At 61.1% G+C, this 14,716-nt stretch overlaps 1 protein-coding gene across 5 annotated transcripts in view; it reads right to left on the bottom strand.

The window, feature by feature from the left end:
* Positions 1–7,619, bottom strand: part of WNT7B (Wnt family member 7B) — a 94,087-nt gene extending 86,468 nt beyond the window's left edge. The window contains exon 1 of one of the 5 annotated variants that reach the window (XM_082422440.1): positions 7,034–7,619. In XM_082422440.1, coding sequence (XP_082278566.1) covers positions 7,034–7,129 — 96 coding nt within the window. In that variant the 5' untranslated portion in view covers positions 7,130–7,619. Of the gene's footprint in view, positions 1–2,533; positions 2,713–7,033 lie in introns of those variants that run through there. The other 4 variants (XM_082422441.1, XM_082422446.1, XM_082422448.1 and 1 more) reach the window with 4 other exon arrangements.
* Positions 7,620–14,716: the final 7,097 nt, after the last annotated feature.

Raw genomic sequence — 14,716 nt, 5'->3', positions numbered from 1 at the left:
GGGATTCGCTGTGCACGGACCACAGCCCGGGATGCGGAGCCGGGAGAGCAGCCCAGATGAAAGGGGCAGGATCAATTGTCCGCCAGTGTTTGTGATCCCAGCAATGGATGCCTTCTGGAAAGTTCTCTGGAGCAGAAAGAAGCCTCTGCCCAGGGCCCCCTCCTGCCCCTGGCATCCTCAGATCCCCAGGGCCAACCTTTGGGAGTATTCCGAGAAGGCTACTGAGATGGGCTTTACCAATGACCCCCAACAGTGATCGAAGCACTTTGCACTGCTGCCTCACCTGCATTCAGGCCTCGGCTCATAGACGGCCCACAGGGTCTTCTCTCCACACTCACATTCATTTGCATCACTGAGGACCTGCTTCCACCCATGGCATCTGACACCCCTAACCCTAACCCTAGTCAGCCCTATGCCCACCAACAGTGGCGGGAGCCCCAGAGATGCCGGAGCCTCCCTTGCTCCCTCTCGGGAACACTGGCGTTAGTTTCTGCTCAGGAAAGGCTGGCATCAGCACTTTCTTCCCCCTGGGGCTGAAGGTCAGGCTGGACTGACAGTGGGGCAGGGGTTGCTGAAGGCAGGGCAGGGGGCAGAGTCTGCCTTACTGCCCTCCCCCCCACACACACCCACTCCAGACCCCAGCACTGGTCCAGGAACGTTCGGGAAAGCTGTTGCCTTAGGAGAATTTCTGCCAACAAAGCTGGCGGTGCACACTCGAGGAGCGAGCCTCTGTGGGCACAGATGGCAGTCACGGCAGGCCTGGATTTGGGGTGCCAACCCCCAAAGGAAAACCTAGGGTCTGTGGAGGTGTACTGGCCACCACCTGCCCCAGAGCCCCTCAGCTGCGGCCCTGGCATCCCACTCTCACCAGCTCCTGAGCCCTGAGCCCACCTCCTCATCCCAGATTCTTACTCCAAACCACCCGGGGAAGACTCCTGGTTTCCCACCCCTGGACACCTCCCCGTTAACGCCAGACCTCAGCCAGCTGGCTCCAAAAGTGATTTCTTAAGCAGAGTAGCTACCGATTCCCTAGTAAGGCTTAAGATTGACATGCTGGGGATTCTGGGGAGGGGGAGGCTTCTGGATCTCCACCTCCGACCTCTGAGAACCAGAGGCTTGAGATTTCAAGACCTCCTGAGTCGATCCAGATCCCAGGAGGGTCGCCACAGCAGGACTCTCTGGCCTGGCACTTTCCTAGCCTGAGTCCCCAATGATCAGGCGTTCCCCACCCGGCTCCGAGCCCTGCCCTGGGCGGCCTGCCCCCCCTCACCCCAACTCCAGGCGATGCCTCCGCAGCCGGGGCTGCCCGCCGGGCCTGGAGCGCTCTCTGCGCCCGGACCTTGTAATTATGTCCCACAGCCCGGGAAACCGCGGGCCTCGCAGCATCTGGCTGCGGTTGCGAACTTTTGTTTCAAGATGCGCGACTATTTATAGAAGGAAAACTGGTAGGATAGTAATTTCCTAGGAGCTGGAGGAGAAATTGGCTGCGTCTCTATTAAAAGGGGGCGGGGGCGCGGCGATTTATTAGGACTGCGGCCGCGCGGGGGGAGGGGGTGGCGCAGGGAGCGGGAAGGCAGCGGCTGCCCCCTCTGGCCGCGTTAGGCGACCCCGGACGTGGCCCGCGTGTAAAGGAGGGGGAGGGGGAGGGGAGGAGAGAAGGGGGGGAGAACTGGCTCTGAGGTTTAATCAGTAGCATCCAGCTTAAATTCCCCCAAACGGCGGTTCCATAAATCAAACGTCTTTTTAAATCGGAGGCCAGAGCATATGCGTCCCATTAGGAATCCGGCGAAGCCACCGCTGCGCCGACGCGCCCCTCGGCTCCCTGGGCCCGGACGGGCCCTGCCGGGAGCTTCCCGGAGCCCGGCGGGCGCTGCCCGGCCCGACGCACCCGCGCCCCATGCTCCTCGCGCTGCCTTGGCCGGCCGCACGCGCTCCCTGCGCGCCCCCCTCGCCCCAGACGAGGAGTCGGCCGCGGCGAGGGTCGGGCCGCTCGGCGCGGCGGGAAGCCGCGCGAAACCACGGCGACCTCGGAGGACAGCTTGGGTGCTGTCTGGTGGGACGCGGCGTGCACGTGTGTGCCAGTGTGTACGCGGGGGAGCGGATGTGTGCGTTCGGCTCTCTCGAGTGTGGCACGGCCGTGCGGGCCGCGTGTATTTATATAGGGAGGGGGATCCCGTTGGTCCAGGATTCGGCTGGGAGGCGCAGGGTATCTCCGCGCTACCCGCGCGCCCTCCGGCCCTCGCGCTCCGTGCGCGCAGCCAGGGCTACGGGCGCCGTCAGGCCTCTAGCGGGCCACCCTTTCCCTGACCTCAAAGCCAGAACTTCTCACTGCCTCAGCCGACCCCCAACTGCTCAACTTTGGCGGCTTAGGCCGGCTAGAAGACCCATAGTGCCCCCGCTCCCGCGCGCGCCGGGCACCCGGCGCCCCGCCCAGGGACCTCACTGCCGCGTTCCCTGCTCGCCCAGTTCCAGTGCTGGAGCCCAGGGAGGGGGCCCCCACCCGCCCACCCCGCGTGTGACCCGCGGCACTCACAGGTAGCTGCCGCTGGACAGGATGAGAAAGATCTGCGGGCAATAGACGGAGAGGAGCGCGCTGCGCGGCGACAGCAGGAGCATGGTGGGCCGGCGCTCCTGGCGGGGCTGCGCAGGCCCCGCGGGCAGAGCGCGTGGGCCAGCTGAGGCCGGGGTCTCCGCGGCCCTCCCAAGGTAGGGCGGCGGAACGCGGCGCTAGGGAACCGAGCGCGCGGGCCCCGGCGCAGTGGTCGCCCGTGCCCCGCCTCCAGGGCCGCGCATCTCGCTGGGGCTGGGGCTGCGGCGGGCGCTGGGGCTGGAGTGCCGGGAGGCGAGCGGGCAGTGGGCAGCGAGTGCGCCTCGGCCGCCGTCTGGCCCTCCGTCCGTCGATCGGTCGGAACCAGCTCTGTCGCTCGCTCTGGCTCACGTCTTCAAGTCTCCTGAGGCGCGCGGCTGCCATTGGACGGGCCACCCCTACATCCGCCTCCTCCGCGGGCGGGTTTTTTAAAGGGGAGGCTGACCGAAGCATGCGGCGGGAGCCGCCTCCAGGGCTTGCCCAAACCGCCTTGGCTCGGACAGTCCCCCCAACCACCAACTTCAGCCAGCCACACCGCTCTGGCCCGCTCTGGAGGGTGCACCTGGGGGGAGGCACCGCGGGATAACCGCGCGGGGGCGTGCGCTTCTCCTGGGTGTTGTGCTGGGCAATGTCTGCTCCGGTGTGCGTGCACGTGCCTGCATGTGCCTGCGCGTGACTGCGGGAGCGTGGGCGCGTCTGTGAGCGCGCAGGTGTGTGCGCCCAAATGTACTGTGTTCGCTGCGCCTCTGCCTGCGTGCGCCCCTGGGTTTGGTGAGACTGGCTGTGGGTCGCATGCACTCACTGCCATGGCCAACCAGGCCCAGCGTGGTAGGGCTCAGCTGTGCACCAGCGTGCTGGCGTCTCTGCAGGGTCCTGCCTCTGAGTCTCTTTGGAGAGGCTCTGCACTTGTTGGAGACCCCCCCAACAAGTGCATAGAGGCCCCCAACTCTGGCTTCCCCCACCTCACTTCTTTTACTCTCCTCTGAGGGGCTGGCTGGGATAGGTGTGGGGCGGAGCACACCCACAAAAACACACTTTTCTGAACAATCCTCCGTCCAGTGATTTTTTTAAAGGCCAAAGCACAAGGTTTTGAGTCCCACCTCCTATTGTCTGCCAAGCCAGGCTACATATGAATGTCTCTCTAGATGCAGTGTGGATCCCTTAAGCAGGAGCTAAGGCACAAAGAGGGAAAGTGACAAGACAGGAGAGGTCTGTGCAATATGGCCAGTGGCCCCAGAGGGAGTGGATTTCCTGGCCTCTAGACCTGGCACAGAGACTTGTCCCCAGCATCCAGGAGGAGGGGGCCGCCTCCCCTACCTTCATCCCTCTGGGCCCTTCTGCCTCTCCTGAACCCCCAAGAGCAGGAGGCAGTCATAGAGCAAGGCTCATCCTGGGGCTTCAGGACCCCAGTTCCAGTGGGCAGAGGGTACCCAGACTCCAGATGGTTCCTCCCGGCCCCGGCTCGGCCTCCTCCAGGGCTGCAGCTTGGAGGCTGCTCAGTTCCAAAGAGAGGAACTGTGCCTCCTCAAAGCCATGTGTTGTGAAACTGCCCCAATCCGAGGTGCATCTGCTTTTGAAGCCCCGATCCGCAAGAGGGTTTCAGGGGCTGAGTTCTCCGTTCCTGCAGGCCCAGGGGCTCCCCCAGAGGCTGCACATCTGCACTGGCACCCGGGCTGAGGGGCATGTGTGTATGGTGGCTGCACGTGCAGAGGTGGGGGTGAGGCAAGCTGCTCCTGAACGTTCATAATCATGGGGGTATGGGCGGGGGGAGGGGGCTGCGATCACGGAATAGTCCCCCAATACATACAATCTCAAGATATTTCCTTGGAACTTTTATGATCCTAAAATCCCAACTCCTGGGATTCGTCATGGCCCTGGAATACACTATCTGGAGGAGTCCCCAGGTGCCTGCAGCTGCTGTGATATCGTTACCAATAAGAAAAGGTCGACTTTATTGGGACGCCCTCCACCCCCAGATCAAAGGCCCTCAGGACTAACTTTCCCAGCACCCAGTGAAGGAGGCGCTACTGTTACCCCGTTTTTCAGACGAGGGAAGGTGGGCTGGGAAGTTAAAGAGCTCACCCAAAGCCACCCAGTGAGGGGTGAGGGGGAGGATGGATCCCTAAGCCTCGTCCTTATGCACTGGGCTTCCAAGTCATTTAACCCCTTAGGTCACATCTGGCCCAGCTGCCCCTCCTCCCCACCTTGTGTAGCCAAGATGGCTTGCAAAGAAAGCAGGCCCCTTCACTCCAGTACAGGCACCACCAACGTGGTGGTGACAGGGGCTGAGTCCCCTCTCCTACCCTCCCTTTGGCAGGTCCCAGGGTGACTCTCGGGCTTTCCTGTATGTGGTTCCACAGGGGTGTTTGGAGACCACATCTTCTCTCCCCATAGGACTGGGAGAATATATGTTTTAGGGGGCACGCCGGGGGGAGGAGTCCCCCCCCCCCAGGGCTCCTTGGTGGGGCAGAGGACAGAGAGGCTCAGCGAGCTCTGGTTCGCTGTCTCATGCGCTCCCAGAGAGGCTGGCACAGGTGCCTGGGCACACGGGCTGGGTCTCACTCACTGGGTTCTCTCTACTCAGACACTGGCCGCCATCCTGTTCAGAACGGCCAGAGCTGCGGTCCCATTTACAGAGGGGAACGAGGAGGCTCAGGAAGGAATGGCGAGGGGGAACCTGCCCGAGGTCACATCAACCTCGAGCCCTGGCCCCAGTCCTGGGCACCGCCTTCAGCTCCTTCCACAGTCGCGGGCTGGGGAGGTGGGGATGGATTCATAGAGTTCTTCCTGCAGCCGGGGGAAGGGGTGCTTCCCGATGACTCCTGTTGAGGAGCTGGTGTTAGGAAGAGCAGTCAGAGGTGGACGTCCCAGCTCTGCCACCTACTCTTGCAGACAGTGACTTGGCCTTCCTTGTTCCATCGCTTCCTAGTCCTTAAAACGGGAGGAGTAAAAGCACTCGCCTCCAGGGTTGCCAGGAGGCGATAAGGCCTCAGTGCTGAGAACCAGGCAGCAGAAGGCAAGCCTCATTAGGGGTTGCCTGTTACATTGGGGGGCACAGGGGGAGTAACTGCAGGGGCTCCTGGAGGGTCCGGAAAACAGTGCCTCCCTCCCCACCCCCACCCCCCAGCAGGCTCAACACACTGCACCCTTACCTCCCATAAACACACACCCAGGGACACAGCCTACAACAGACCCACAATAAACAGCGCCACCAGCAGCCGCAGACACGCCCGCCCAGGCCTGCAGAGCTGAGGCTAGGACGGGGAGCTTCCAGCCGAGCCTGTGCGGCCGCTGGCCTCAGTCCCCGCCGGCCCTGGGCCTCAGTTTCTCCATCTGTAAAATGGCGGAGGAGGCGCTGGATGGAGAGGCAATGGATGAAATTACTCTCAGGTCTGCTTCTACCTCTCCGCCTGGGGGGCCGCGGCTCGGCTGGCGGCACCGGTGCCGGCCCTCCCTCGGGGCTGTTCACCGGCTTTGCCCGCGGCCGGGACCGGGCCTGCCTTCCCCCCCGTTGGCGGCGCACAGTAGGTGCGCAGGGCGCGTCGGGGCGCGGAGCCGTGGGCCCCCCCGGGCTTGGTGGACCGCCCCCCCCTCACGGTCACACTGCCCGCCCACCCCCGCTTCGAGCGAGGCCGAGACAGATTCTGTCTAAAGGAGATCGCAGCTCAACAGGTAAGGACTCGGCTGGGTTCAGGAATGTGGAAATACGACTCGGAGCAGCTACTGCAGCAAGCAGCGAGCGCGGCCCGCCGGGAGCCCGCCCGCCCGCCCGCCGGGCCGCGCGAGGGGGAGCGCGGCGAGAGGGGGCCCGGCCGAGGGCCCCGGGCGGGCGGGGGCGCGGGGCCCGGACCGAGCCCGAGGCGGCCGGGCCGCCCGCTCGGCCCCTCCCGAGCCAGCCGGACGAGTTGTCAAGGTAATTTCAACACGTCCGGGTGATGGATAGAGACGAAGGGCCGTGGCGGGTGCCCAGGCCGGCGCGCTCGCTGCCGGGGTGCGCGCCCCCCGCCCGCCCGGGGCCCTCGGCCGACCGAAGCCCCCCGCCCCCCGCCCCGGCGCGCCCTCCAGGCGGCGAGCGCTCGGCCCGGGCTCGGCGCCCAGCGCAGCCCGGGGGAGGGAAGGCGCGTCCCACCCCCGGGGCCTGGAGCCCAAACAGGTGAAAGTACGCGCCGGGCACGCTCGCCGCTACCAGCGAGCTGGCCGCCCGCGCGTCCTCCTCTCCCTCCTCCAACCCTGTGCTGGGCGCCCCTCGGGCATACCCGCCGCTCAAAGGGCTCGGCTGCGTCTCTGCAGGGCCGGGGCGAGCGTCCAAGGCGCAGGCCAGCCCCGGATCCCCGAGGGCTGCCCGTGCCCCCCTCCGGTCCCCACGTCCCCTGGGGGACACCCTGGAAGCGGCTCCTTCTGGCTGCTCCGATCCAGGGCACCGGCCCCGACCACGGGGCTACTCACCCGAGCTTCACGTAGAGAACGCCAAAGCAGAGAAACACGTAGAAAATCCACTTGCGAAAGTTTCTGTGCATGATCCAGGGAGGGGGGCTGCGCCATAGACAGCGGCGGGCGGAGGGGACGCGCGGGCCGGGCGAGGGACGGGCAGGAGTCGGGGGCTTCGGAGGACAGCTCTCAGCCGGCACTGCGGCTCCGGCGGCCGGCGACGCGCGGGCACTCGGAGCGCGCTGCCACCATGGTGAGCCCGGGCCGCCGCCGCCGCGTGCGCCTGGGGGAGTGACCTGGGCCGGGGGCCGCAACTTCGGAGCCGGACTGTGTGACCGCGGGGCCCCACGAGGGCCGGCGGGGCCGAGGCCCGAGCGCGGCGGGCGGGCGCTGCCTCCACTGGGCGCAGGCGCCTGGGGCCGTGCGCGCCTCGCCGAGGGCTGCGGCGGCCAATGTGTCCGCACTTGTCGGCCTCCGCAGGTGACTCGCGGCCCCGGCAAGCGAAATGCGAGCGTGCGAGCGCGCCCCAGGTAGGAGGATCCGCCTCCCGCCCGCCCTCCTTGCTCGCCGCGCGCTCTCTCGCCCTCGCTCGCGGGCTCTCCCCTCCCTTTTCTCCTCCCTCCCCCGTGACACACAAACGCATCTATCCCCCGGAACCCCCTCCCCAGGCCGACTCTCTTCCGATCGCCCGGCCGGGACTGGGAGGGAGGAAGGGGGTTGGGTGCGCGGGGAGGGGGGGCGCGCGGGGGAGGGTGCGGCACCGAACAGACACCTGCGGAGGGGCCGGTCGCTCCTCTGCACCCGCAAGGGTGGGGGGCCGAGGAGAATGGCCGATTCAGGCTGTGGTAGCCACTCGGCTTCCAGTTTCTAGTGGGGGAGGGAGAGACCACCCACCCACGCCCATCGCCGTCCTGGGCACGCTTACCCTACCCCCAGCAATTATCCACACAGGGTCCACCAGGGCCACACCCTTAGCCCAGGCACCTCTGCCAACGCCGCAGGCCTCGATCAGACCCTCCTCCAGCGCCCAGGGTCCCCCCACACCTGTCACCACCGCTGCCAGTGGCGCTTACTCAAAGTAGGGACAGGGAAGGGACAGACAGATGCAGGGCGGTGGCTCGGACGACCTCCTACAGAAGCTGTTTGGCTCAGCACCATGATGGAGAGGGATAGGAGGAGGTTAAGGGGGCTTCCCTGGCTGTGTGGCAGGCTCCCACCCCAAGGACTCCCTGACGGCTCTCCCCACTGCCCCCGGTCCCCTCAGTCTGCACCACCTCCTCTGCAGTGCCAGGCTCAGTATTCACGTTCGGTGCCCAGAGCGCGAGGTCAGAACCACCGCGGTGCCTCGCATACGGGAGTGGTCTGACTGGGTTCAGTCCTGGGCAGTGGGCACCCGGGCGGGCAGACCCTGCTGCTGGCCAAAGCCCTGTCTGTTCCGAGGGGGCAGGACGGTGACCCTCTGCCTAAGCGCTGCCCTGGCCAGGCTCCTGTTCCGCTCCGAGTGTCTACAGACCTGGACGCCTCTTGGGAGAGTGGATGGAACTGGGAAGCACTTAGTCCCTGAGGACCAGCCGAGACCCGAGACTTGCTGGGGAAAGAGTGCCAGAGGTGGGGGAGGGGTGTTGCTTCCAGCCACCCTTGGTCCCACCTAGCCAAGCCCCAGCGGGGACTTTGCCTCAGAGTCTGCCTCCCTCCCGCGCCCCGCCGTCCCTCTCGACCCCCTGCTCCTGATCCCCTCTTAATCCTTCCAAATCCCCTGAACCTTTGCCACGACCCGGGCGCGGGCCGTTCCTCGGCCCCTGGATCCGAGGTGTGGCGGGGGCAGCCGTGCAGAGCGGGGCAGATAGGGAGCGTTCACAGATGAAAGGCACGGTGGAGATAAGCACAGGCAGGGAAATTGAGGCACAGAAAGAAGTGAAACGACAAGAGCAGCCTCACCCCCAAGTGTCCCCTGCGTCCCAGCGCCCCAGATGTCACCCCATTTCACGGGACGGGAAGCTGAGCCCGGGAAACGGGAGGCGGCTGGCTGGAGCCGGGCGGGCTGGGGAGCACGAGCCGATGCTGCCACCCGGCGGCGACACGGAGGACGCTCGGACGCGAGGCTGAGGGCGCGCCAAGACCCGGGCGGGAGCGGGGTGTCTCGGGCTGCTGGGGCCACGCCGGGTCCCGGGACTGCGAGGTGGACGGGGTGCCCCACCTGGCACAGGTTCCGGGGGCCACCTCCCCCGCCAGCGCCACCAGCCTCAGTCTCCGCCTCCGATAATGAGGCGAATCCTCGGGAGCTGAGGAGTGTGGCGGGACTTAAGTAATGACCCCCGCAGCGGCTGCTTGCTCCCGTCCCGGGGCCTCGGCGACCGCCCCAGACCTCACGCCTCGCGGCCCACCACCCCCAATCCGCTCCCGGGTTCGAGGTCGGGCAGGCTCCCGAACCAGCCGGCCCGGCGTAGTGGGTCCAGGAGAGGAGAGGGTTACGGCTAGCGGGTGGGACGCCTAGGTTAGTCCACTCACTCAGAGTGCTGCTCCGTGCCTCAGTTTCCCCGGGAGAACAGCATGTAGAGCCGCACCTCCCGGGACACTGGGGACAGCGGCGCAGCGTCGTGCTGCCCCCTGCCGGCCGCGGGAGAAAAGTCGGCGGAGCAGGTACCGCTGGGCCAGGTTTGAGGACCGCCCGCGTGACCTCCAGCGAGTCGCTCCCCGCCGGGGTCCGTCTCCAAGGGGGTCCCTGAATGGCTCCAAGATTGGGGGAAATCTGGGGTGGAAGAGCTCTATGAATCCCCTCCCCGTGTGTCTGCGCGCGCGCATGTGCAGTGGCGCACACACACACACACACACACACACACACACACACACACACACACACACGCAGGCAGTAGGCCTGAGGTTCCTACCCAGCCTGGGTGCCCAGGGCTGATTCCAGGGCTCTGAGGTCCACTGACACAGTTACCCCTACACCCAGCCCCGCCCCTCCTCCCAAATGGAATTGCAGCTCCCCGTCATCCTGAACAGGGTGGTGGCCCGTGTCTGGCTCCAAGGGTCCCACATCTGTTTGGGTGGGGGAACCACTGGGTGGAAGTAGAGGGCGTGTCTCTGCTGGGAATGGGGTTCTGGTACTCAGTGAATATGGCGACCTGCCAATGCCCAGGGGCAGATGTCTCCAGAGTCAGGATGCCCTGGGGACCCTGGATGAGTCTTAGGCCACCGTTAGGCTCAGTGGCGTTCAGTGGCCTCAGCCACTCTTCCCTGGGTGACCTCAGGCAGAGCTCTCAAGCTCTGCAACCTGGGTGTCCTCATCGCTACATGGGGACAGCAGGAGCACGTACACCCCGTGGGGTTCTGACGCTTGAATGAGTTAACCCACGTGGAGGTGCTCGGACGGTGCCCGGCACATGGCAGGCACTCAGTCAGTGCAGGTTCAGCCTGGCATCTTCTGGCCCCTACCTGCCCCTCAACCTCATCACACACACGCACCCTTATCCTCCTCTCCCTTGTCTTTCCTTCCGTTACTTAACACATCAAGCTAGTTCTGCCCCAGGGGCTTTGCACGTGCTGCCCCTTCTGGCACAGTGCTCTTCCTCTGGTTCTATGTGGCCTCAGCATAACTGTCCTACATCAGAGGGGCGCTCACATTCCTCCCCCCCCCCCAGCATACTCACTAGTGTTCTCCATCATAACACTTCTGTTCCCTTTGTGACACTGGGGACAAAATGTCATTATTTGTTTCTCGGGTACCACCAGCCTATAAGCTCCATGGGGACCATCTCTACATCTGCTTTGGTTCCTGCTCTGTTCCCAAGATAAGAGAGAACCTGGCATATCGTAAGGGCTCAATAAGCAATTATGGCATGAAAGATTTTCCAGGAGGCAGCTACAATCGTGACTGCAGTGCTGTAAGCTGTGGAGAGCATGGACCTGACATCAACTCCTTTGAACCTTGAGCTTGGGCTCAAACACCATCTCCCACATCGACCACACCCCATTCTCGTGCACTTTCTCCTGCCTCATTCTTGCAACTTTTGTTGGCTTCACTGTTGTTTCCTGAACCCCAGCAAGTCCTACTGAGGAGACCCTGAACGTGTGTTGGGCCCTGTCTAGATAAGCAGCAAGTGCTCATCCACTGGGCTTCGCACAGCCTAGTGAAATGGTGCTACTAGACTCATTGCACAGATGAGGACGCTGAGGTAGAGAAAGAAGTGCTTGGCCAAAGTCACACAGTTGGTCAAGCTGGGATGCGAACCCAGGCCCATCAGGCTCAGAGCGCAGCATGTCTCAGCATCTAGGGAGGCAGAGCCTGGGCCTCATGGAGTGGAGTGTACAGGGTTAACCGTTCACTTCCTGCTGTGGGAGCCCCAGTCCAATGGGGGGACACTGAATGTGGCAAGAAGACAGGAGGCCATGAGGAAGGAAGGTGCTGATGGAAGGTGCTGATGGGGAAAACCCCAGGGGAGGTGAGGTAGGTGAGGAGGGCCTGAAAGGGGAGGGAGGTGCGGGGGACAGAATCCCTCATGGCCCCCCTACACGTCCTGCCCTAATCCCGGAGTCTGTGAATATGATGAGATATAGTGCCCATGATGATGTTGCCTTACATGGCAAAAGATGTGATACGTTTACTAATCAGTTGACTTTAAGTTCATCAAAAAGAGGATTATCCCAGTGGGCTGAGTTAATCACATGAGCCCCTTAAAAACAGAGAATTTTCTCTGGCTTGTAGCAAAAGGGGCAGTCAGAGAGATTCGAAGCACAAGAAGGATTTGACGTGCCATTGCTAGCTTTCCTCGTGACGAGGAATTCAGGTTGCCTCTCAGGGCTGAGAGTTCTTAGAATTGGAGAAAGAATAGGGACCGATGCCCCATCTACTGCAGGAAGGCCCCTTGGGCTGGATGAGGTGCAGAGGAAAGGGGCTGTGACCTTTAAGGTTGGGCTCAGAATGGAAGAGGGAAGGGGGAAGGACTAGAGGTTGGCATTGGGAAGACATTTGGGCCAGTCCTTGGAGAGTTACATGGACATGATCTGTCACATAGAAGTTCATCCAGTGCCCGAGGATAACCACCATTCAGGAGAAGGCCACCAGCTTACCCAGGCGGAGGAGCTACCGTTAGGTTGACCAACTGTCCTGGCTTGCCCAGGACAGAGGGGGTCCCCGGGAGGAGAGATTTTCAGTTCTAAAACCAGATAGTAGTCCCAGGCAAACTGGGCCAAGTTGGTGACCCTAGCTTGAGCGGCTCTTTTTCTCATTGCTGTGGAGTAAGAACCTTCCATCAGAAGCTGCCAGGACATAATCCATGAATTTTCTAGTGGAAGGATGTCTGCCTAGGGCCCTGGACTTTTCATTCCCTATCCAACTTTCCCTGTGCAAACACCTTCTCCTCAGAATACTCAGAAGCCCCACAGGTCAGAGGGTGGGGGCAGTGATGGACGGTGAGTATGGAAAGAAAAGTCCCCATATCAGTCCCCATATCAGTACTTGGGTGGGAGCAGACAGCTGGGAAAATAGCCTCCATTGTATTACATGCCACAATTTGCAGAAGGCAGTCAAAGCCATACTCAGAGGCAAATGCATTGCTTTCATCACTAAAAGGAAAGATGAAAATAAGTGAACCAAGTTTTGAGATTAAGAATTTTTATAAGTAATGTATTAGTTCAGGATTCAGCAAACTTTTTCTGAAAGGGGCCAGATAGTAAATATTTTAGGCTTTGCCAGACCACATGCAGTCTCTATAACATAGTCTTCTTTGATTTATTAATTTTTTTACAACTCTTTAAAAATGTAACATCCATTCTTAGCTTGGGGATTTGGCCCCCAGCCATAGCTTGCTGACCTCTGTATTAGTCAGGACTTTTTCCATGGCAAATGACAGAAGCCAAGCTGTAAGCAATAAAAAAGGGAAACTATTGATTCACATAACTGAAGAGCCTAAGGGCAGGCAGTGTGACTTCAGGCACAGCTGGAGCCAGGGCTCAAATAAAATTACCAGTGGTTTTTGTCTCTCTTTCTGTCCATTTTGCTTACCTAGAAATTAGCCTCATTCCCAGGCAGGTCGTCTCCACGCAGTGACCCCTCACTGCTCCAGGGTTCTGCCATGCAGGTTGACAACCACAGAAAAAGAGAGCTTCTCTCTCCCAGGTTCCAACAAAATTCCAAGATTGACTGTCATTGCCTTTGACTGGCCTGGCTTGGGTCACATGACTATCCTTTAGCCGGCCACTGTGTCTGGGGAGGGAAGAACTGACCTAGGATTTTGGAGCCCCGGTTGGGGTCATTGCCATCCCGATTGCATAGACAGAAAAGAGCAGCAGTGACTCCATGAGAAAAATGGAAGAAGGGAGTAAATGCTGGGCGGGAAAAATAACCAGTGTCCACTGCACACTAAAGCTCTGTGTTTAACAAACACTTATATAGCACAGCCTCTGTCATTAACTCATTTACTTTTTTTTTTTTTTTGTAAATTTATTTATTTATTTGTGGGGTTTTTTTGGCTGCATTGGGTCTTTGTTGCTGCGCGCGGGCGAGCGGGAGCTACTCTTCGTAGCGGTGCACGGGCTTCTCATTGCGGTGGCTTCTCTTGTTGCAGAGGACGGGCTCTAGGCGCACAGGCTTCAGTAGTTGTGGCATGTGGGCTCAGTAGTTGTGGCTTGCAGGCTCTAGAGCTCAGGCTCAGTAGTTGTAGCGCACGGGCTTAGTTGCTCTGCGGCATGTGGGATCTTCCCGGACCAGGGCTCGAACCCCTGTCCCCTGCATTGGCAGGCAGATTCTTAACCACTGCACCACCAGGGAAGCCCTCATTTACTCTTCATTGCAGCCCTGTGAGGGAGGTTTTATTATCACCCCCATTTACAGATGAGGAAACTGAGGCATAGAGAGGCCCTGCTCAGGGACTTGAGGGTGATCCAATATTGGAAGATTACTATAGCATGTTCCAGCTGTAAGTCAAAGAAGAAAGGCCACAGACTCATCTCCAAGGATGCCAAAGAGGCAGTGAGAAAAGTTGAAGACTCCTTCCTGGTTTGAAACAACAAGCATATAACAAACAGAAACTCTTAGAAAACTTGGACCAGAGGCTGCTTCCTTAGCATGACAGGCTTCACCATCTCTCCGTTGCTCTCTCTCCAAGGCCAGCTTTTTAAGCCCTTCATATTCTGGCCTCTTGACTTGTGCCCCTAAAGCCATTCAGCCTGGAGTCCAGGAAAGAGTCTATGGTCCACAGTTTGATCCTACCTCTGTGCCTTTTCCATGCTGTTCCATGCTGTTCCCCACCTGGAATTCCTTTCCCTCTCCTTTCCACGACTATTTACAGCCTGAATCCGACCATTGACCTCCTGAGCCCTTAGGCTGGGTCAGGCCATAAAGGGCACCGAAAGCCAGACCAAGACCTTGGACATTGTCCCAGGCAAGGGCCAAACACTATGCACTCAGGTGCCTGAGTAAGCTGGGGTTTCTCAACGGTGGCACCATGGACATTCGAGGCTGGCGGGGGGTTGCTGTGCTGGGCACTGTAGAATGTTTAGCAGCGTCCCTGGCCTCCACCCACTAGAAGCTTATAGCACTCCTACCCCGTTGTGACAACCCAAAGTGTTTCCAGACATTCTAATGAGAACCAGGGGTCTAAGCTACAAAGTATGGACTTTTTGGTATGGACAATGCAGGTTCTGTTCATCCTGTTGCTCGGATGAACAGCTCTGTCCATCCCCAGGACATGGCTGAGT

The sequence above is a fragment of the Balaenoptera physalus genome, assembly GCF_965194825.1.
Source record: "Balaenoptera physalus genome assembly, chromosome: 13".
Lineage (NCBI taxonomy): Eukaryota > Metazoa > Chordata > Mammalia > Artiodactyla > Balaenopteridae > Balaenoptera > Balaenoptera physalus.
Note: the sequence above shows the minus strand (reverse complement) of the source record. Positions and strands in the feature narration are given on the sequence as shown.